Here is a 23,949-nt window from a genome sequence, read left to right as displayed (position 1 = left end):
ATGATGAACGTTAAAATATCGAGTTATTTTTTAAAAAAATATTATAACTTAGAGTATAATTAACATGATGTACATAAGTTACATAATATTTTTTTTCATAAAATAAATTTATGATTTTCATTTTTTTCCTTTAAATTCATATTAAGAAATTTTCGTGTATTATGAAATTCTTTTTAATTTCTATGACAGAGTTAATATAGTTTTGAATTTGAATAAAAAATAAATTTTGAATTAAATATGAGATAAAAATTTATTCGATAAAGGTGAAAGTGTTTAACTTGAATTTTAAATCATAACCACTTCTAACAGATTAGTTTATGTTGGAGTCTTCTTCTATCTTAATTTCTTTTTATCATTTTTATTATGCATAACAAGACTTATCAATTCTGATTTTAAGTTATACAAAATTTACCCATTATAAAAATATGTGTAGACAAATCGTCAATGAATATATTAATTTATATTTTGTGGTAATATGAAATTATAATTTATATAAATAGTCAACCAATCAATAACTCTATTTATATTTTGTAATAATACTAAGTTAAAATTTAAAATAAAATATAATAGATAAATCTAAAATGAAAAAAAATTATCAACAAAGAAATAAAAGGCTAGAAATAAACTAATTTTCATAAATAAGAAAAATACATATTAATATTATGTTAAAAAAATAATAAGTAACGATATTGGGTAAATTAAGAAGTTATTAAAAAGTCACACGGTAATTTAAGGATATTAATCAAAGAATAATGCAATAGCTATGACAAAACTAGGAAACAAGTTACAAATTATAGTGTAAGGAAATTGAAGGGCAAGACTTTCTTTTAGACGAGAGAAACTTTTTTTATCATAATGAACAGAATCTCAAATTGTGTATACCATATAATTAAAATCTCAATAAATAATGAATTCAATAAACATTTAAATATAAAAAACTGAGTAACTAAATCTAAACTTAGAAAATAAAAGAGAAGAAACCTGAAATGCTTATGATATGTAACACAATTTTTTCAGTCATAGTCAAACTAGCGAAAAGTAATTAAAATACAGTAAAAAAATAGACAAAGACGTAGATGTGAGGGGGTAAAGAGTAAAAAGATGCGTCTGATTTCTATGAATTGTTACGACCCAAATCCGGGTGTGATGGTACTCATCTCAACCCACCGAGATAAGTCAGCCTAATAGCCACGAAAAGTAAATGCGAAAGTAATTGAGATAAAGCAAGGTTTAACTTAGTCAAAAACAAATAAATAATCTCAAAATCTCCAAGACTGGTTGTCACGTATACAAGCTACTAATACATTATCGAAGTACGAAAGAAAATATAGTCACAATGTCTTTGTCACTAGAATAAGACAAAAATATATTAAAAGAGTAAGAGGTGTCCGCTAGATGGATGTAACAACCACCTCAACACTCGAAATGATAGTCTCGGATGTGGTGGAAACACTAGGAGATCAAGCAAGTCCGGGCTCACAACCTACATAAGTGTAGAAGCAAGGGGTGAGTACCAAACAACACGGTACTCAGCAAGTGGACAACTAAAATTAAGCAAAGCTCAATAGATACAAGTACTCCTGTCCTCCCAACTGACCCTCCTTAACTACAACCTGCATAAAACCAGCTCAACCCTACACTCGTACAATAATAACAGTAATACAATCCACGAATACTCATCAATAGTCTCATCAATGAATCATATCAAGTCAAGTTCAGCATATACAGAGCAATAAAGAGGTAAACACGAATTCACAAATATCAACAAAATGCGATGCAATGTTACGTTTCTGCTAGGCCAATAGAAGATCGACACCATTAAAACTTGTTACTGTTGATCGGCTTTGTAAACATAACTGCTAGGTTGTCATTAGTGTAAATTTTCTGGATATCCACACTGCCTTTTTCCATTTTTTCACGGATAAAGTGATAATGAACTCGTATGTGCTTTGTCCTTGAATGAAATGCCAGATTCTTTGCAAGATGCAAAGCGCTCTGACTGTCACAAAATAGAGCAACCTTCTCTTGTTTGTGCCCGAGCTCCTTCAGTAACATCTGCATCCATATTGCCTCTTTGCTAGTTTGTGTAGCTGCTACATATTCTGCTTCCGTCGTAGATGTAGCCACGATAGATTGCAGTTTTGAAACCCAGAATACAACTCTTCCAACAAGAGTAAACACATAACCTATGGTGGACTTACTTTTATCAAGATCAACTGCATAATCTGAATCAACATAACCTTTAACAGTAAAGTCTGATCCTCCATAACACATTGCAACATCTGAGGTACCCTTGATATATCTTAGAATCCTCTTAACAGTATTCCAATGCTCTCTACCAGGATTAGCCATGTATCGACTAACCACTCCCACTGCTTGTGCAATGTCAGGTCTTGTACATACCATGACGAACATTAAACTTTCCACTGCTGATGCATACGGTACTCGAGACATCTACATCCTCTCTGCTTCATTTGTAGGACTCATATTTGAGGATAACTTGAAATTAATAGGAAGTGGGGTAGAAATTGACTTACAGTCTTGCATCTTGAAGCGTCTCAAGATTTTTCTTGGGTGTTGTACATAACATAAGCAGGACTTCTGAATATATGTAAGCGAGAATAATCAGCTGATTTTCCTGTCCACATCTCCATTGGCATTTTCAGATCAATTGCGGTTGATAGTGACCGATTGATCACATAACAGGAGAATTTGACTGCTTCTGCCCAAAATTATTTTTCCAACCCTGCAGTTGCCAACATAGCTCTTGTTCGTTCCAACAAGGTTTTGTTCATCTGCTCTCTCTCCTACACAAAATTCTCAAAGCATTGTGAATGCTACCATGTTAGAATGAATGAACTTATATTTATAAAGTCATAAACCTTTTCCTATAAGAAAAGGACTAGCCAAATATATGAAAACTTTGTGTTTTCCTTTTAGGTAAAGGAAAATCCAATTATACTAGGAAATTCTTTTCCTTTCCTTTTCTTTTTTCTGCCTACTTTTTCTGTCTATTTTTTTCTTCTTTGAATTTGACTTTACTTAGCAGCCTTTGTTGATTTTTCTTTCAGTCTTGGTGCCAGAGTTGCCTAATAAGACAACAAATTTTGTAGAGGTGCGCATACACTGTCTGTCGTAAACAACACCATGATTAAAAGAAGGAAAAGAGATATACTTTATAGGGATTGCTTTCACGTTTTAACTACATGATTATATTTGACTATATTTTCTCAAAAAATCATATTTGACTATATATAATGAGCAAATCCTTTGATGAGCTTAATCTTTCAAGTCATATCTTTGATAGGTAACTTTTTAATATCTTCAACTTATAAACAACTACTTTCTAGTACTTTGTATAGATATCAACCTGAGGGAGTTTCCTCTCGCTTGAGACAGACTCGATGACATCTGCATTAGGAGTGTGGAGCTCTTAAATTTGGCTGATCGTTTTTCAGCATCTTCTTGATAAAATATGTTCCACATATTTCATTGTCTTGTGTATTCTCTTTCTCATATTTTGCTGAATGGTTCTCTTGGACTATGTCGTTCTTTATAAGGAGTTCTCTCCTGGTGACCCTTTTTGTTTCTTTACCATTTGAGCCGAGAGTCTTTCGAAAACAGTCTCTCTAGTGGTAAGGTCTGTGTATACTCTGCCCTCTCCAGACCCCACTTTGTGGGATTTCACTGGGTATGTTGTTGTTGTTGTATTCTCATATGAATATTCCCAGGCAAATATTCATACCTATATAAATTTTTACAAACAAATCCTTATTTATATGCAATTTTTTTTTAATGTATCCTTCATATTAATTGTTTACTACAATTGATGTATGCATGAAGTCTTTTTTATGAGTTAGTACGTACGTACGTACTTTTTCACTCTATTGGATGAACATATTTGATCAAATGATTCAACCATCTAAAACTATTTATATTTGCTTAATTTTTCATAAATTGAGACATCTTATAGTAGAGACTACTGGTAGAGAATGATTGTAGGAGTAGTGTTTAATTTTTGTTCCCATTTTAAAAGTTCTGAGAAAATAGATCCAGTAGGCACACCTAAAGTCCAAGGTCGGGTTATTCCAAAATCTAACACTTTATTTGAATAGTTTTTATGTATTGTTTCATAATGTATCATATTGAATTGTATTGTGCTGTATTGTATCCTATTATATTAATTTAATGAATATAATATTTGAATATATTATATCGTTCTCTGCCTTTACATAATGTCACACATCAACAATTTGAATGATAACCTACCAGAAAAGTAGAGTACGAGATAGAGCTATTATGAAAAGGTAGGGTGAAGAATGAAATAGGATTATTAAATAATTAGTAAAGAAAATTGAGAAGAAAATATATTAAGGTAAACGCGCGACCACACCAAATCGCTTATTACAACAAGTGAGACTTTTATGAAAAGGTTGGGTGAAGGATAAAATAGGACTATTAAATAATTAGTAAGGAAAAAATGAGAAGAAAACATTAAGGTAAACGACGCGATTACACCAACTTGCTCATTACATAAAGTGAGATTTTTCGTTGTTATCTAATGATGAATTTAAAGAATATGATATAATAAAATTTAAGTAACAATCAAAACAAACGTTGTGTTTAAACTAATAATACAATATAATACACCGGGTAACAACTATCCAAACAGGGTGTAAAACTCTTTATATAGGCTCATTGTTCAGTTAAGGGGTCGTTTGGTGATTATAATTTTTGGATTAATTTATCTTACTTATACTACTAAAAAGAGTTCAAAAAAGAACAAAAAGCGATGGACAGCTTCGCAAATAAAATATGACTGATAAAACGACGTTGTCCGTCATTTTTATTTATTATTTTTTTCACTAGGAGCGACGGACAGTAACGCCTAGTCCGTCGCTTATTTTGGCGATTTTTTCCGCTAAAAATAAATATTATTTTTATATAAATATTTAATATATTTTATTTAAAAAAAATTATTTATAAATTAAATATTACGACTCCGTCCATCGCAAGTATTCAATTTTTATTTATTAATATATTTTTTTACATAGAGACGGATAGGGTCGCTAATAAGTCCGTCGCTATTGGTCAAAAGATTTGGTCAAAAAATTTAAAATAGTGACGGACTGGGTCGCTTTATCCGTCTCTTTTGGGTCAAAAGAGCGGTCAAATATTTTTTTAAAAGCGACGGACTTAGAGACGTTGTCCGTCGCTTTTATTAAAATATATCTGAAATAGAACGTTGTTTTATTGTTTCCCCTCTCTCTAAATTCTCTCTTCTCTCTCACTTCTCTCAACAAATCCACCACTTTCCGTCGCCGCCCCGCCTCCCACCGCCATCCCCCATCCCCGTCGTTGTCCTCCGCCTCCGCCGTTGTGCCGCCTCCGCTTCCGCCGCTGCTGCTTTAGGAGTATTATTCATCTTAGAGGTTAGGGCTTAAACCTTATAAAATAATTTAATTTTTTTTATTTGTCATTTGTTAGTTAGTTAATTAGTTGATTACATTTAGTTTGTTGTAGTTCATTTGTATATTGGATTGTGAAATTATTGAATGTAGTTATAGTTTTGATTTTAGGGCTTATATTAAATTATTACTTTTTAATATAATATAATTTTATTTCAAATTTAATCCTAAAATACCCCCACTTTATACCGTGTACCAAACAATCCCTTAGTATGTTAAGAAACTATCATACAAGAGGCAAGTGGCTAGGGCTTTGCACGGATGTCGGCCTGCACCTTCGCCAACACTGCTAAGGTAGCGTCGAACGATCACATATTCATGTCCATATACTTTAAAATTAAGGAATCCTAAAATATATGATATGAGGAAACAATATGGTAAGAGATACTAGGAGAATTAATAATTAATGAATCCTAACATATATGACATGAGAAAAATATATTTTAAAATTTAAAGAGTTTTAAAATATATGCTGAGAGAAAAATATATATATATATATATATAAACTTGATGATATGAGTTAGTAATATTTACGTAATTTTGAGTAAGTTGTGTATTCAATTATATGGGCTATATACATAAATATATATATATATATATATATATATATATATATATATATATATATATATACCACTGAATGTCAATATTGATTAATCAATAATTATTTTATCAACTACTAATGATAATAATTGTTTGACCATATATTCATCTCCTTCCACTTTTCTTAATACTCCCTCCATCTCATATTAGTTGTCACTAATACTAAAAATACTTAAAGTAGTTGTTAATTTAAAAAAAATCAAAAGAAAATTAATTATCTTTTTTTCAACTTTGCCCTTATTATTAATTATTCTAAAATTAAGAGACACATAAATAGATAAATATTAAAAAATTATTAAGGGTATATTAGTCAAATAATATTCCTAATTAATGTTTTCTTAAAAATTGTGCAAATTCTTATCATGACAACTAAAAAGGGACAGAGAGAGTATATTAAAGAGAGGAGAATGGAAAGAGAAATTAATTAAGAGGGAGAGGAAAAATAAAAGGGTAAGGAAAAAAATAACGGACCAAATTTTATTTATTTTTTGTTTCCCACACGATTTTTGGAACACACATTAGAGGTCCGATTAGATTCGAATTGCTTACTAAAGGGGTCATTTGGGAATGACGCTCCATGTCCAGGACTTAAATCCGAAATTTATAATTAATGATGAAGCAGTTCCACCATTGCACCACACAACCCACCCACGTGTAACAGACCAAATTTTATCTTGCTGCTTAGGGAAAAACATTTCCGAAAAATATTTGAAAATATCAAACTTAGTATGCCTGCATATGTTAATTAAATATTAGACAAAACATTTATTATTTCTGAACATAATAAACCAAATAAATTTGAAACTTCTTTTGCATTTTTAAGAAACCAAAAATCTAATAGCATAAATATATATATCAACTATTTATATACGGATTAGTGTATTTATAGAAGTTGGATCGTTTGCAATTTTCCTATTCCCACTCATAGTGGGATTATATATAAAAAATAAATCCTAATCCCTACCAAATTGAGTAACTTCCAAATTTTAGTACCCTAATCCCTCTTTAAATGGGATTAGTTCACCCTATTATAAATACAGTCTCCCTCCGTCATAAGAAATTCACAGATACTTCATGGCATGCTCTAAGAACACGTTAGCATTTTGCTTCTTTTTCTCCCTGTTGTTCCTTTCATCGTCTGCTCAAACCAATTGCTCGGATTTCCAGTTCGATGGGAAATCCTACTATTCGTGCAGCGATCTTCATAATTTGAATTCATTTATTCACTGGAACTACGACGTGGCTTCTAGTACTGTCGATATCGCATTTAGGAAGTCTCTAAACGATGAGAACGGAAGATGGGTTGCTTGGGCTATAAACCCAACATCTACAGGGATGATCGGCTCCCAAGCTTTTGTTGCATTACAGCATTTTGATGGTACTCTCGAAGCATACACGTCGCCTATTGATACTTATGGAACCACGCTTGTAAAAGGGGACTTGAGCTTTAGGGTTCACAACGTATCAGCACAAAATATCAAGGGACAAGTCATCATCTTTGCGAAGTTTGAGCTACCTATGAATGGAAGCAATATTGTGAATCATGTTTGGCAAGAAGGACCACTACAAGACGATGCTACACCAGAAAGTCATGACATGTCAGGAGATAACTTGAGATCTTTTGGGACTTTAGATTTCCATTCTGGGAAAACTGTGGCTATAACTACTCATGATAATGTAAAACAAAATTCAAGGTATAAGATAAAGATTGCACATGGGATTATCAATGGGGTTAGTTGGGGAATGATGATGCCACTTGGTGTTATTCTTGCAAGACTGAGATATTTACCATTACAAGAGTACCCAGCTTTGTGGTTCAATCTACATATTTATTGTCAAAGTATAGCTTATTTTCTTGGTGTTGCTGGTGGAGGTTTGGGATTTTATCTAGGGAGACAATCTTCTTCTGTTAAACAACACATTTCTCATAGATATATTGGCGGTGCACTTTTAGGGCTTGCAACATTACAAGTGTTAGCTCATCGTCTACGGCCATCAAAGGAACACAAATATAGGGTGTATTGGAATATCTACCACTGGTGCACTGGTTATGGTACTATTATAATGGGAATTCTCAATTGTTTCAAGGGTTTCCAGATGATGGACGTCGGGATTTGGAAGAATGCTTACATTGCTTTTCTTGCTTCCTTGGCCTTTGTTGCTGCTGCTCTTGAAGTTTTGAGATGCTACCTCAACGCTAACAAAGGAATAACAACTACACCAGCAGGAGTTTCTACAAATGTTGGTATAGAAGACAAGGCGTAGAATCGTTGTAACTAGTTACTATTTTTAATTTTGTAGGCATATATTATCATTCGTAGCCCAAATTTTCATATACGTTCCACATTCTAGAGATTAGACTAGATGTACTAGTTATGGATTGATGAATGCTATTGAAAACACAGCTATACAAACAGAATTCTTTTTCTATATAAAAAACTGTACAAACTCCACATACTGGTTCTTCACATGTGCATTGTGCCTTTTCTTTTCTTTTGACAAAAAATCCATAAAAAGTTGATAAAATGGGCTCTTCTATTGCAAACTAAATTCTGATCATCTCTAAGAATAAACCTGTTCAGCACGAAAAATGGTTGACAGAGTATCAAAATTACATTCTCAAGATCTCATGCTTCCCAACAACTGAATAAGATTTTTTTTTAAAAGTTGCAACCAAACTAGAATAAGATTTTCTTAAAAAAAAATTGTAAGCAAACTAAAATAAGATTTTCTTAAAAAAAAAAAGTTGAAGCAAACTGAAATAAGATTAAAAAAAAGTTGTAAGCATACTGACATAAGATTTTTTCTTTTAGTTGCAAGTAAATAGAAACAAGACTCCTGAATATTTTGAATGAATATATTCAATACACAAGACACAACTTAAAGTACCAACTCTCCAGGCTAAGACAATCTTCAATGCTTCTACTCAATCAAGCTTTATATAAAGGGTAGCAATGGAAAATTCAACAAATTTCTTTGTATATTGTTTACTTTTCTTTCCATTGATAACTCTTCCGGAGCTCAAATCTTAAAGTTCTTGAGCTCTCTCCTATAAGAATGATCTCAAGAAATTCAAATTTTCATTCCTCAAAACTCTTTCAAGTTCCAGGACTTCAATTGTGGAGCTTGGCACATTATTCTCTTGTCGCTATTCTAACCAGAGAAATACAAAAATATTTATCATTTGTATGTCAGGCTTACTAACATTTGCAGATTTAATGCAAATCAAATTGGAAGGAAGAAATACGTCTTGAATTGAGAATTCTATGCTGGACGAAACTACAAGTGAATCGAGATGATAGTTTAAACATATATTCAAGTAATTAGGTTGTTGTTTTTGTTTATTCTGCGAATTCCATTCAACATATAATACATGCTGAGATATCTGGATTTAGTAGTTTTGATTTCTTCCTATCTTCTTACATGTATTATGCATGTTTCTGGTGAACAATCCTCATATTTTTGTTTCTTCTTAGCAAACTTTCAGGCTATTGGATGAATGACAAGAAGGTGGCAGATTTGCAAGGGACAAATGCAAGCAATTGAACTATACAAGACACATAATTAAAAAGCACATTATTAGACTACTTATTCAATAGTTTTTGTCGTGGACATTTAATAAAGGAAGATACCAAATAGATTGAAAATAGACTCAAGTTTCCTTATCTTTTCCTTTTGCGGAAGACTTGAACCATGGTATCCACACAGATGTTGTCCTCTGGTAGAGCTTGTATGCTTCAGCTCTGTAGGCTTGCTTAAGCATCCTCTTCTCAACAAGCACAGTGACATGTGCAAGACACATGCTATTAACGAGTGCACCGACAAAAGTCCAAGCCTGACCCAAGTTCCAGGCAAATAGGACGAGTCCCCACCACCATAACTGCTCCCCAAAATAGTTTGGATGTCGTGAATACCTCCAGAGGCCTTCATCAAGATTGGGAACCATTGGCTCACCAAGCTCTTTTAGTTTCTGATTTCTGCTCACAAAATTATGGAGCTGTGTATCTGCATAATAAGCAATAATAATGGCAGACAAGCAGATGAATACGGCAGTGAAATCCCAGATATTCCATGGCTTGTCTTCAGAGTGGACAACATACATAGGTAGGCATATACCCATCAGAAAAACCTGCAAAATCATGTCAAAGAACAAAAATAAATAACACCATAAAGGATGATATAGGAGTCATGAGTGTTTCTGTGTTCCCCCAGCTGACCAACTGCAAATTCAATTTGTCACATTTCGAGATATTACAGCAACCACACTTGATTCACACAATTAATTCAAGGAAAATGATCAGATATACCCTGAACTATTCAAAATGGGTCAGTTTTAACCCCGTTATGCTTTTGGCTCAAAAATACCCTCAAACTAAGCAAATCAGACGATAAATCCTTTCTCTAGTTAGTAATGCGGATTCTGTTCCCTATAATTTTTATGAATGGGACTCATAAGCTACAGAAAAGAAACAGAGTACTGAATTCATTGGGGCATTTAATCAAGCAGATTTAGAATCACCTGCTGAGAGACATAAACAACAAAGAAAGAGATCCACCACCAGTTGTTGCCGTATTGGTGGCTCATATCTGTAAATCTCCAATCTTGCCTGTGTCCCCATTGCCAGTTCTCACGACGGAAGTAGTTATGAGTAAGTCTTATACTCCAAATCCAAGTTAAAAGTATAACCACCTTGGACCTCCACGCATTATACTGTGCCAAAGGATGATTTGCATAGAAATGCACTAACATTACTGGAATCACAGTCCAGTACAAATCTATCATCTGAAAATCAAATCCCAACAATAAATTAAATCAATCAAAAATCACAAATTTTCGCAAGAAAATTTGTTTGCTCAAAATGATACAATATAACTGCAAAAATCAACCTAGTCTAATCTATCATCTAATTACCACATTTAAACAAAAACCCAAATCAAATCTAACTAGAAATTCATCACTGAAATTGGTAATTGTCAAAAAAATAAAATGAAGTACAAAATTACCCAGTGACTAGATTGGAGAAAACCAATGATGTAAAAGAGGAGATTGACATTGAGGAAAAACAAGACATTAGCAAATAGAAGAGGGTGTTGGTAGCACCAATTGTAGAGTGGATGATCTTCATGGTAATGGTGAAGGAAAGATAGGTAGAAAAGTAAAGAGGGAAGTGGAGCAAGAAATGCAATGAAGGCATTCTTGAAATTGCTATGAGTAGCCATGGTCAGTAGTAGATAGTACAGTTGACTGACTTTTTATAGGAAGAAGATGGCGGCGCGTGTGTTGGTTCTGTAGAATGGTGAAACTGTTCAGAAAGTCGAAGCTGTTAGGACTTTCAGCGGAGAAGGACAAGCATTGTCTTGAAAATTTGGGAAGTGATAATCCCCCAAAAATTTGCGGACTGGTGATTAGGGGTGTTCATGGTTCGGTTTGGGTCGGTTATTGATTAAAACCATAACCATACCAACTTAGTCGGTTTTTAAATATCTAAAACCATAACCAAACCAAGTAAAATAATAACCACGGTTTGGTTATTGTCGGTTTGGTTCGGTTTGGTTCGGTTTTTCGGTTTATTGTCGGAAAGACATGTTGATGGCAAATTAGGTCCACCAAACTTGCAACGTAGTTTATATTTACAAGAGCAAGTCAAATAGGGGTTCCAAAATACAAACAACTTTGTCCATAAATAAAAAAATTACATATTTAAACTAAACTAACTAGATATTAGAGAATCCATAGACCATAATATAATCAAAAGTACATCTTCCTTAGCTTAAGCTCCAAACTAATCAATGCTCAAAACAGTAGGGTTTTTACTTTCTAGGGCTATTCACATAGTTGGAAGTGAAAATGTAAAAGGAAAAGAAAGAGTAGGGTTTTTACTTTCTAGGGCTATTCACATAGTTGGGCTTCGAGTTGAGAGAGTTGGGCTTGGATTGTTGGACATAATAAGTATATTAAAATTAAATTAATAATTAAAAGGTATAAAATATTTTTAATTATTTATGAAAAGCTAATATTATACATATAAATAATTATAATTTTTATGTATATAATTATCGGTTTGGTTCGGTTATTTATTCGGTTATTTTTTACTATAACCATAACCAAACCAAATATTATCGGTTATTCAAATTTAAAACCAAACCAAACCAAACCAATTTGAATGTCGATTTTTTTATTCGATTTGGTTAAATTTTCGGTTTGGTTTTGGTTTTAACCAAAATCGTGAACAGCCCTACTGGTGATAGCTTGTTTGGGCCAAAAAAAAACGTGTTCATTTTAGAAAGTTAAAGTGGGTGGCTAAGTTTTTAGAAAAAAAATTAGTTTGAGTGATATTTGACAAAAGTATTTTTTAAATTAATTATCAAACACAAATTGTTACTCTTTAAAAGTATTTTTTTCAAAAACACTTCTGATAAAAGGACTTTTAAATAAACAGAATCTGAAAGTTTGGCAAAATAAATTATGATTTTACTGTGGCATTAATACACTGAGTTGATTTTTAGGATTCGTTTGACCATAAAAATTACTCATTTATTATTTTTGAAATAATTTTTCAATTATCTGAAGATCAGTATTTGGTATTGAAAATCCAAATCCAATTTGAAGTTGTATTTTAAATTTGGAAAACAATTTATAACATGTTTTTTCAACTCACTTTCGAAGTTGTATTTAAGTAAATCAAACATGAACTTTATTCCAAATGTTTTTTTTAAAAAATATAATCAAATACAATTTCATCGTCATTTCCAATTTAATAAATTTCAAAAAAAGGAAAAAAAAAACTTGGAATCTATACCAAACACCTATTTAAGCAAAATTCTCTGCTCTTTTAACTTGTAATTTGTATCATATTAGGATAAACGTATTGATGCATAAATATTCTAATAGTGAATGGAGTATAACGTAAACCTATAATAATTTAATAGGAAATAGCTAAAACTATCTTGATGTATTAAATTTGGTACAAAAGAGTTCTTCACCTATTGAGTCAAAAATGCAAAAGTTGCAATATATGGCACTTATTTTTTTAGATTTCATTTGAGTTGAACAACTTTGGAAAGGGCATAAGGAGGAGGAGGGACGGTCAAAATATATTTACCTACCTACTCTGTGATATTAATAAAAAATGATAGTTACGTGATCATCTGTAAAATTTACATTAGAATGATTTACGCCTATTCAAATATATAAAATAAAATTTTAGAGATCTTTTATTTTTTAAACTTTGTGCACAATCAAACGTTGATGAAACAGATGAAGTGTTACATTTCTGTATGGAAGTGTAATCCACAAGGTTTCTTAGGTTGCCATTTATTTATGACTATATAACTTCATCTCAATAGAGTGAAAAGAAAAAAAACAATCTTGAGATAACGAGAGTTTATTGCTATCAAGGAGCTCAGTTGGTTTACAATCCTTCCTTCATATACAAAGTGGCAAAGTTGGTAACCAACACAGCTGGATTTTACATACAATTATAAGATGAAATTCCAATGACATTCACCTTGAGGAAGTTGTGTATTCGACCCTGTTCAAATGATCATCCAAAAACATATCAGATAAGAGCACAGAGACGCAACGAATATGAAAATAACCAAAATTGGTTGGTAACTTGGTATAAGAAACAGATGACTTCGATATGTGTTTAACAGTCCGTGATGAGAAAGTGAATATTATCAGATAAGTGTTTCCAGTAGAAACAATTCAGATTGCACTTCTATTCATCACTCTTCAAGATGCAGTTATGACTTACAAAATACAACTATTCAACAAAATTAAAGTACCTTGTGCATATATACGCAGTCTCTTAGTTTTTGTACTTCATGGTTTCCTTCTCAAACCCAATTGTAGGGAACTGCTTTGCGTACTCCTCCACATTATGGCGGAGTTTTGCAATTTCAGACTGGATGGAAGCACTAGACTGTAGTGTTGTCACAAAGTCTTTCAACTTTGTTCCTGGAACATAAATGTGGGAAAATATGGTAAATGGAGGATTTTGTTGGTTAAGAAACAACCCAAGGAAAATGATGTTAGCAGCTGAGGTAACAACATCCTGTCAAGAACTACAAAAATGTAGTGTGCATTACTCAATAGATTAGAAGAAATGGCTGGCACTTTGAGATTCATGAATGCATAAAGAGTTGAAAGGAAGTCTATGGACTAAGATTGTGTCATTACAGATATTCAGTAATATTTGGAAGCTTACTGACCTGAAGTTTCAGCCTTAATTTTCACTGCTATCTTCACAGCAGCATCAAAGAACTCAGCAACTTTCACAAAATCTTCCTCAATAAATCCCCTGGAAGTGAGTGCAGGAGTTCCTACAGACAAATTTCCATCAAGTTTGTAGAGGAATAACTAAATAGTAAAGAAAATCTCACAGAGAAAAGTATGTACCCATTCTGATGCCACCGGGAACCATTGCAGATACATCTCCTGGAACGGTGTTCTTATTGGCTGCAATATGTACCGCTTCCAAAACCTTTTCAACCTTAGAACCATCAATACCCTGTAGAGCCATGGGTCAAAATTGTGCCATCTTCTATCTTTGACGATAAAGCATATCAAGCATCAATATATTATATGCAGCAAGCTCATTCACTATTACCTCATCTAGCTACAGGGAGGTTGGTGTAACAAGTGCTCTTGGGTAATTTGTTAGGCTTACCACAAAGCATCAATTAAATTTAAAGTTTTCCTCAACAAACTCATGGATGAAAATTGTCTCTCTAGTCCTCAGAGGTTGGATGCTTTTACATTTACCTTGTTTTTCAGGTTCACCAAAACCAAGTGGTTATCTGTTCCACCAGAAACAAGTTCATAACTGCTCTCTGCTAAAGCCTGCAGGATAGGGAATTTGCAGCAGTAATGAAGGAAACCAATATTGCAGAGATTACGATTGAACTATCAATTAGTTGGCAGAAATTAAACTACTGGATTCATGAAATAGTGCTTCAAATGGAAATTACATACGCATCTTACCTGTGCAAATTTTGAGCTGTTGCTGAGGACTTGCTCTTGGTAAGCTTTGTATTCTGGAGTCATTGCCTGCATTTCCGTTCCTCGTGAGCACTTATTACTCAAGAAAAGATTTTAGTAGTATTTGCATATTGCGAATGAAAGTAATCAAAAACATTTGTCATATTTAACTGACGAAATAATCAAAGAGGGTGGAAAGCTTCAGGAGGTAATAACGTGATTCCAAAAAGTATTGAAGTCGGACAAGGAAAAAAGAACGAACCATTTCCATGCCTATGGAGGTCATTCTTCAAGAAAGTTTCTTTTAAATTCTTTTTTTTTTTGGGTAACTAATGTGAATATTACCATAACCAACAAGCAGAAACAACAAGTACATCTAAAAGGAGCACCTGATCACACAATCACCTTCTAGGAAGGTTGCTATGAGAAAAAATAGGCCTCCAAAATAAAGCTAGTTACAAATAAGCCTGTTAATCAAACTTCTACAACTACGAGCTTTCCTCCCAATCTTTAGAAGATCCAGTCTTTCCACAATGTCCTTCTTAATCTGTAACACAGCTGTTTCTTTTGAATTCATTACAGCATAAATCACACCCTTCCGTATTTTTAAACCTTAAGTTTCAGTTTGCATGAGTCTTCAAGACCAAATAGCTGCTTCATGAGTTCTCAAATTTCCAAGAATATATTAAGATTTTCCAGATATGATAGTGCTAACAGCAGCTGATTGTAAAACAATTATGCGAATTTGAGTAATTGAATTTTACATATTTCTCAAGACCATTTGCTTAAAAGTACGCCAGATGCGAAACCATTTAGCTCTTAATTCCTAAAAGGATTATTTTATCAATCATCAGCCAGGAGACATGATCTAGTATTTGCACGAAATGAGTTAAACCATAACATATTAAGCCTGTTGCACCGCGATTGTAAATAACATCAATGAATGTTGTTTAAAAGATACAAAACCTGTTTCAAAGCGACTGCCAAGCCAGTAATTGTATGATTGTGAGGGCCACCTTGAAGTCCAGGAAAGACTGCTTGGTTAATTTTGTCTTCATAGTCGTACAACACCTTCACAAAGAACCCAAAAAAAAAATCATTCAATTGAATCAGATACTGGGTGATATGTTTTATTAGCTAGCAAAGAAATACTGGATAATGTATCTCTTGAAATCAGATTTTATGATTTGATGAATGGATGTAATATTGATGTGATCGTTAAGTGCAATGTTCAAATACTAACCTCCTTGCCTTGCTTGTTAACCTCCTTCACACCTTTCCTGAAGAAAATCATGGCACCACGAGGTCCACGAAGAGACTTGTGGGTTGTGGTTGTCACAACATCTGCATAATCAAATGGTGATGGGATGACTCCAGCTGCAACTAACCCACTAATGTGTGCCATATCTGCCAACAAAATAGCTTTCTGCTTGTCACAAACCTGTAAAAATACAGAGACAGGAGTTCAATTTTGTTCCATCGAAAATGACTTAAATTGACCTAGCTAGTCTGAAGAAGTTTACCTTTCGGATTCGTGCATAGTCATAAAGACGTGCATAAGCACTAGCACCAGCGACAATCAACTTTGGCCTAAAGAGTGTGGCACTTTTCTCAAGCTGCAAAGAAAAATCACAAGTAAAGGAGAAGGCTCAGAAGGAGAGGCATCAGTTATTGCAAATCCAGTGTCACAGATTATTAAGAGAAGTAGATGGCTTGTAGATCGTGAATAATACTTCTTATTACAGACTAAGCATTCCCATCTCTCCAGCATATGTCCTAATATATCTGGACGAAAAATCACTTGTAATAAAAAGGAGGGCCAGAAGAATCTGAAAATTGAAATATATAAAATCATGCAGGACATTAAATTTTAATGGACTCTGAAAGCAGGTCAATTCAAGAATAAAGGCTAGAAATAAGAAGAAAAAAACTACCTGGTCATAGTCAATATAGCCAGTGCTCTCATTCAGTCTGTATGGCATAGTCTCAAAAAATATAGAGACGGCAGATATCTTCTTTGTATCAGTCTGCATTACTTAAACACAACATTAGACAAACCATACATACCATAATCAAATTGATTCTATTGAATAATTACACGGTGAAGTAGAGATTGTTAATTTTTTGTTGAACACATATGCTGACTCCAACTCCAGGGACATACTACATATAATTGGTATATGGACACCAAGACAAGTTCTCAGATTCCACAAGTTGAAGTTGTAAACTTCAGAACAAATGTGCACCAAAAGTAAATTAACTTTTCACAGGAGCTAGATCAACTAATGAATACCACAAATTCTGGAAATGCAATACATTTTCAGAATTTCATATACATTTGCATGGTGTGGAAACAGAATTTTATGTCTTTTAAGTGATACAGTGTCAATGAAAGTCTGTATCAAAGAAGACAGCAGAATACAGACCAACCTGATAGAAAATGAATGCAGAAATACATAGCGTTTTCAAACTAGCAAACTCTTAGTACAAATTTGTATATCAGATAAAGCTTATGGTGCATGGCCTAGAATCTAGAGAAGTTCTGAATCCACAAGAAAGCAAAAGCAGATGAAGAGGAAATAAAGAAGTAATGAAATCAAATGTAAGGAAATCTCAGAAAACCATTAATCATTAAGGAATGACTAAGAGCCCGTTTGGATGGGCTTTAAGTTGGTCAAAATCAACTTAAAGCCTCTTTTTAGCTTTTGGACGTGTTTGCCTAATGCTAACTTTAAGCCATAAAGTTCTTAAAGTCAGTCAAAAATGAAAAGTTAGAATTTCTAACTTTTTTTTTTCAAGTGCTTAAAGTCATTTTGTTTGATCATGGAAATTACTTTTATATCCCTTATATTTTAACTAAATTTCCAAACTACCCTTTTTATTCTTTTAACCCTAAAGTTCAAACACTTATTTTCAACATAAGCACTTTTATCCAAACACTCAACTGCTTATTTAAAAAAATAACTTTCAGCACTTCAAAGTTCTAAAAGCACTTCATACATAAAAGTTACTTTTTTTAAGCGCATCCAAACGGGCTCTAAGTATTCACACCACAACACTGTGCAAGTTTCCTACGTGATTGGACTTTTTACGCTGTTATAATTTTCCATGAAAGCCAGATAAGAACACATAGAAGGGAAAACAATATAACAGAGAAGCACCTGATATCCATGAGAAAGATGTCCACCGTGAGGAAGATCAAGGGCCATGATTCTTTCATGAGGTTTTAATAATGCAGTGTAAACATGAAAATTAGCAGGTGATCCTGACAGAGGCTGCACATTCACTGCATAAGAAAGGTTAATTGGAGGTGGATTATACAGTTTTTTTAGCAATAGCGTAAGTGTTGTGGCCTGCAAAATTCTGAAATGTAAGTTATTTCAAGACTACGCATAAGTTGATTAGTCAATTACCTCCCCATTTTGCAGGATCCAACCGGAATGCTTCTAAAGCACGTTTCTGGCATAAGGTTTCTGCCATGTCAATATACCTAGACAACCACTCATTCTTTCAGAATAAAAGTACAAAATCCGGCCACTGATATATAATAGCTGGTAAAAATATACTATAGCATCAGAATACTAAGGATTTAGGAAAAACAAAGAAAATTTAGAGCTTTTCTGCATACTCATTTCCTCCATAGTATCTAGCCCCAGGATATCCTTCACTGTACTTGTTTGTCATAACAGATCCAACAGCTTGCATTACAGACACAGAAGTGAAATTTTCTGAAGGAATGAGTTCAAGTCCCTACAAATAAAAAAAGTTCTCAACTCTCATAAGCTACTGCTGTTATCAGCTTCCCCAACTAAACTGCAACAAGGCATTTTACACGAAAGAAAAGAATTACCAATGTAAATAGATAATTTCACCAGATAAGATGATTAAAGGTACAAACCTTTTTTGTCTTAGCAACTCCAAAGGCATCATATATCTTTAAGGTAAGGATCATACGAAAACTTAAGCTTTCCAACCTTCTACGCTAAAAGAAATTTCTAATGACTAGTTCATTACCTAATCTCTAGTTAGAAACCAAAACAACATACAAACTAGGGGTAGCAAATGGTTCGATTGGATCGGATTTGAATGGATTGAATATGAATTGAGCTAAAATAGATTGGATTATAATTCACTCATATAAAATATGAGTAAATATGAATTTGGTCAAATATGGTTTGAGTAAAATGGTTATAACACACTTTAATCTACTAAAGCCAAAAAACATTAAATCAAAACAAAATTGCTAATGTTCTAACCCCTATAACCCCCAATCCATCCCTAAATTATTATTTTTTAAACAATTAATTTTTCATATAAAAACAAAATTTATTTTTTCTTCTACCCGTCACCCCCACCCCCACCCCGCACCCACCCACCCTAACCAAAATTTTTGCCCACCTCCTATCTCCATCACCTCTATTTTTTTAAAAAAAAAAAATATACCCAGTGAAATTCCACAAGTGGGGTCTCGGCTCAAAAGTCACATTTTCATGTAACAGAAAAAAAACAATATATATAGCATAAAATCACCTCTATTTTTAAAAAAAAATAAAATTTTGTCCACTCCAACTCCTCTCCCGCCCACCCACACACGGACCACCTACCCCCACCCCCTCCACAATTTTTTTTTTAAAAAATTAAAATAATTTATTAAAAAAAATACAATTTTCACCCTCCCTCTACCTTACCTATTGGACCCCTACCCCCACCCCACCCCAAATTTAAAAAAAAAATTAAAACAACATTTTAAAAATTAAATTTTTTGCCCCACCCCCATCATCCTACCCCAAAACCCCCCACTCTGACCTCCAACCTCCCCCCCCCCCACACACAAACTTTTTTAAAAAAAATATCAAAAAAAATTAAAATTTTGGCCCCCTCCCACCCACCCCCACCTAGACCCCGTACCCACACCCCCACCCACCACCTTCCCCCTCCCAAATTTAAAAAAAAAAAAAAAATTGTCTGCGCCCCACCCTCCACCTTACCCGGCACCCACCCCAACTTTTTGAAAAAAAATAAAAAATATATTTTTAAGTGCAATTAGAAATTTTGGGTGATCTAAGGGTCTATACGGATATCCATATTTTACCCAACATATTTATATGAGCTTTTGAAATAGGTCAATCCGTATTTACAAATAGGTCAATCCGTATTTACCTATTTAAAAAATATGAGTGATCCATTTAAATAAATATGGGCTAAATGGATTCATTTTATTTAAACGGACTGAAATTGTCACCCTTAATACAAACTGGTTTGTTACTATTCCCTCGATCCTAATTTAAGTATCTTACTTTTCTTTTTAATTTGTCCTAAAAGGAGTGTCTCTTTTTATATTTAGTAAATTTTTCAATTCCAACATCCTACCTGACAAGTTTAAAACCATAGAATTTAAAGCACTATACGCATATTTAATTTGAGAGTACAAGATTTAAAACTCTTTCTTTATTTCTTAAATTTTATGCCCAGTACATTAAAATTGGGACTGAGGGAGTAGTATTCAGTTAGAAACCAAGATAACATATATATGGACTCAAATATTACTTCAAATTGGATAATAACCCGATCTACATAACCCTTCTTTCTTTCTGTAGATTGGATTATAAGCATATACATGGACTCAAACTAATGAATAATTAAGTATAAATGGAAGAAGAAAAAAGAAAATATAGCTAGAAACCTTCCATTGGCGTGCTTTTTCATGTTCAATAATGTCAGCAATTTCTGGATCAACCTCCTCTAGAGGGGCATTCAGTTGCTTTGGCCACTGGAATTCCAGAGGTGTCCAAGTTAGATAACATACAAAACATGAACAGAAATCAAATAGTAGCAATACAACTAGCTCCATATTCATAAAAAAAATTCAAAAGCTTACCGTGACACCATTTTTTTCCTTCTCATAAGCAGCTTCATTAGGCAAGGACGACTGCAACATGAAGTGAAATAAATTAACACCACTACGAGTTCAAGTATTTTCGACTCAGAATATAGACGTGAATAAAATACTAAATTTTTTTAAAGTATAATAAAGTTCAACCTTAAAAATTGAACCAATCCTGATCAGCCTTAACTACAACTACAAAATTAAGAAATAAAAATTTGAATTAAAAAGAAAAAAAAAAGACGAACCATGTAATAGATAGAGCCTCCATTATAGAAACGCTTACTGGGTTTGTCGACAGAAGAGGAAAGTCTCCTAAGAGCAGTTGCCATGGCCATTGTCAGCCTCCTCCTTCTTCTGCCTCCGTTTTAGACACACAATGAATGACTGGCTTTGAGTTTTGTAAAGCGGGGTATTAATTTGGATGGTGAAGAAAAAATATGGTAAAAATTTTATGGTGGCCAGATACTTATCCACTATATATCCGACAAGAAATTTCACCAATTACCATAGGCTATAATTTCATCATATCAAGCACGGGCCCTCAAATGGAAAGCGAGGGAGACTAACCGCTTCAACAGACTCTGGAGAATGGGGACACACTTAAAAGGGCCGTTTTAGATATGCGAGAAGAAATCATCCAAATCATATGAGATAAAAGTTGGAATTTTGTTTGTACATGTAATTTGGATTTTTTAAGTATAAGTTGTGAAAATTATTAAAATTGTCTCAATTCATTATACAACTTATCAAATAAACAAAATTTCGTAACGAAAGTATAATACACTATCACAAAATTATTTAAAAGAAAATACGATATTTATAAATCGATCTTTAGTTTAATAAAAAAATTTGAATATAAATTATAGTGTACTACTCTTTACTTTGAGCCGTTTGGCGACAGGAGTGATTGTGATGGTAAAGTTGGTTGGTGATTGACGAGATAATGATGATAGTGGTTATGATGACAGGGGTGGTTAGTGATAGTGACTGATAATCATGAATAAAGTGTGATGATTAAAATTATTCACCAAAATACATTTTAATGATATTAAAACTTTGTTAAACTTAAACCGGTGAGTGTTAGGTTTTATTACATTCAATTCTAAAATAAACTAATGGCTTTGAAAATTTTGATTATTATTGCAGTTTCTTACCTTTGAAAATTACATAACTTTTTAGAACATTTCTAGTCACTAGCTAGAGGGCCCCTTTGAAAGACCAACCATAAATGGTCTATCCAACTTCCATGAGTTTTAGCTGACTAGTATATATTATATACTAGATAATAGAAGGCCGTCTAGGGGCCCAATATTACAATCTTAAGTATATTTATAGAAATTTGATTATTTTCAGGAAAAAATAATTATTTTTATTTTAAACTCAGCATGATAGGAATTTTTATAAAATTGAGTAATACTTATAACTTATTTAACATCATTTCAAACACATTCATTCGAATCAAACAATTAATTTTAATATTTTTTTATACTTTATTAAAAAAATTATAAGAGAGAATAGATTAAATTATAAGTGTCAACATATTAATAATTTTTATAGAATCATAAAAAAAAAGTGATATTAATCCTTTTGAACACATTTCACTTTATTTATAGGTGTTTTCCAAATAAAAATAACGACCTACTTGTTAAGGTCCGAATAAATCATATAATTTTTTACAAAGTGATAAAAGATGAAAAGGAAATTATGGCTTTACGCTTTGTCTAATATATATCAAAATCAAGAGTTCAACTTAGTATAATAAACCAAAAAAAAAAGTGATTTGTATACCTAATGAGAAATTGTACTACCTCAATAAAGAACCAAAAGATAGCAACAAAAAATGAACATTATATATATTACAGTAATTTAATACATACATTATTAAATTGACCTACAAAGCTAATCCACAACCTTGTAACAAATTAGAGAATCACTTTGTTTTTAAGGAAAAATGCAAATTACACATATTTCAATTCAAAATTATAGTACTAAAATATTGAGAAAAAGATCAAAATAAAGAGCTAATTTCGTAAGAAAGAAGCGACATTAAGGTAACTTTCAAGTAACAGAAGGTTAATACAAACGATTCAAAATTTTAAATTGATGGTCAAAGATTTAGAATACTTTTACTTGAAACCCAAATAGTAAACTCTTTTAACCACTATAATATAAATAATAACACAACAATATGCAAACGATTTTATCCATTTGCATTGTAGAAAAAAAAAGACATAATAACATAATGAGAGCATAATTAAAAGCAAAAGGAGCTAGATGCATGAATAACAACAAGAAGAATTGCTACAAATACATATAAGAGAACGAAAAAAAAAGAAGAGGAGAAAAGGGAAAGGGAGTGGAACTTGTGAGAGGGGAGAAAATTAAGGAGAGAGTAAAATTAGGAATGGGTTAGTGCCTATTTATTTGTGTCAAAGACTTTTAGTAATTCTAGAAAAATCTTGTAATTTATTATTCTTGAAGAATTGTCAAAGACTTAGTAGTTAGTTCTAGAAAATTTTGTAATTTGTTGTTTTTAAAAAAATCATGTAACTTGTGAAGGAAATATAGCTATATGGATATATTGTCAAATTTAACAAATTTATAGAATTTTAAAATGAAATAGATATAAAATGATAAATTTATCCTTGATCGTTCCAAACTTGGCTCTTCTATATAATATAAAATAAAATAATATATAAAAACTAGTATACATTGAAAGTATTAGAGATTTTGACACCATCGCCATAATTTTATTTGATTAAGTCATTAAGAGGTTGCATAATTACTATGTTTGAAGGTTTCCAGTCTACATTTGTGTTGTAAGAAAGTTAAACTTGTAAGCCTAATAATACAAATTTACATGTCAATATAACAAAATTGAATTCATTTGAATACCCTTATATGGAAAAAAAGGTTTGAGCATTAGCTTTCGGGTTCATGGATACTACAGTAGGGTCGCTATTTCTATGAACCGGTAAGGACCCGTTACCCGTGGGTCTTGGGGAAAC

The 23,949-nt window shown here is 32.6% G+C and overlaps 3 protein-coding genes across 3 annotated transcripts; 1 reads left to right on the top strand and 2 right to left on the bottom strand.

The window, feature by feature from the left end:
• Nucleotides 1-7,145: 7,145 nt before the first annotated feature.
• Nucleotides 7,146-8,336, top strand: LOC129872546 (cytochrome b561 and DOMON domain-containing protein At5g47530-like). Its single transcript, XM_055947505.1, has one exon. It carries the CDS (start codon nt 7,146-7,148, stop codon nt 8,334-8,336), a length of 1,191 nt encoding a protein of 396 aa, XP_055803480.1.
• Nucleotides 8,337-9,635: 1,299 nt separating this feature from the next.
• On the bottom strand, nt 9,636-11,486 carry LOC129874415 (uncharacterized protein C594.04c). The gene is made up of 3 exons (XM_055949703.1): nt 11,076-11,486; nt 10,591-10,854; nt 9,636-10,200 (listed from the first exon to the last, which is right to left on the bottom strand). The coding sequence occupies exons 1-3, from the start codon at nt 11,289-11,291 to the stop codon at nt 9,724-9,726; spliced, it is 957 nt and encodes a 318-aa protein (XP_055805678.1). The 5' UTR covers nt 11,292-11,486; the 3' UTR covers nt 9,636-9,723.
• A 1,954-nt stretch (nt 11,487-13,440) lies between these two features.
• LOC129872999 (serine hydroxymethyltransferase, mitochondrial-like) lies at nt 13,441-21,359 on the bottom strand. The gene is made up of 16 exons (XM_055947971.1): nt 21,187-21,359; nt 20,933-20,983; nt 20,738-20,824; nt 18,683-18,804; nt 18,468-18,544; nt 18,216-18,340; nt 16,989-17,081; nt 16,578-16,670; nt 16,298-16,495; nt 16,021-16,125; nt 15,058-15,123; nt 14,839-14,916; nt 14,473-14,584; nt 14,286-14,396; nt 13,860-14,031; nt 13,441-13,603 (listed from the first exon to the last, which is right to left on the bottom strand). The coding sequence occupies exons 1-15, from the start codon at nt 21,274-21,276 to the stop codon at nt 13,883-13,885; spliced, it is 1,557 nt and encodes a 518-aa protein (XP_055803946.1). The 5' UTR covers nt 21,277-21,359; the 3' UTR covers nt 13,441-13,603; nt 13,860-13,882.
• Between the last annotated feature and the right edge of the window lie 2,590 nt (nt 21,360-23,949).

The sequence above is a fragment of the Solanum dulcamara genome, chromosome 11, assembly GCF_947179165.1.
Source record: "Solanum dulcamara chromosome 11, daSolDulc1.2, whole genome shotgun sequence".
Classification (NCBI taxonomy): Eukaryota; Viridiplantae; Streptophyta; class Magnoliopsida; order Solanales; family Solanaceae; genus Solanum; species Solanum dulcamara.
This window is presented reverse-complemented; position numbering and strand designations above follow the sequence as displayed.

What these genes read in the sequence shown, in the direction of transcription:
- LOC129872546 (XM_055947505.1), top strand. Translation starts at nt 7,146, where the DNA reads ATGGCATGCTCTAAGAACACGTTAGCATTTTGCTTCTTTTTCTCCCTG.
- LOC129872999 (XM_055947971.1), bottom strand. Translation starts at nt 21,276, where the DNA reads ATGGCCATGGCAACTGCTCTTAGGAGACTTTCCTCTTCTGTCGACAAA. An exon ending in ACAGCTCAAAATTTGCACAG is followed by an intron (nt 14,917 to 15,057) that starts GTAAGATGCGTA and finishes CCTATCCTGCAG; the next exon opens with GCTTTAGCAGAGAGCAGTTA. An exon ending in TCCCGGTGGCATCAGAATGG is followed by an intron (nt 14,397 to 14,472) that starts GTACATACTTTT and finishes ATTTGTCTGTAG; the next exon opens with GAACTCCTGCACTCACTTCC.
- LOC129874415 (XM_055949703.1), bottom strand. Translation starts at nt 11,291, where the DNA reads ATGGCTACTCATAGCAATTTCAAGAATGCCTTCATTGCATTTCTTGCT. An exon ending in TTCTCCAATCTAGTCACTGG is followed by an intron (nt 10,855 to 11,075) that starts GTAATTTTGTAC and finishes TTTGATTTTCAG; the next exon opens with ATGATAGATTTGTACTGGAC. An exon ending in TTGTTTATGTCTCTCAGCAG is followed by an intron (nt 10,201 to 10,590) that starts GTGATTCTAAAT and finishes ATGATTTTGCAG; the next exon opens with GTTTTTCTGATGGGTATATG.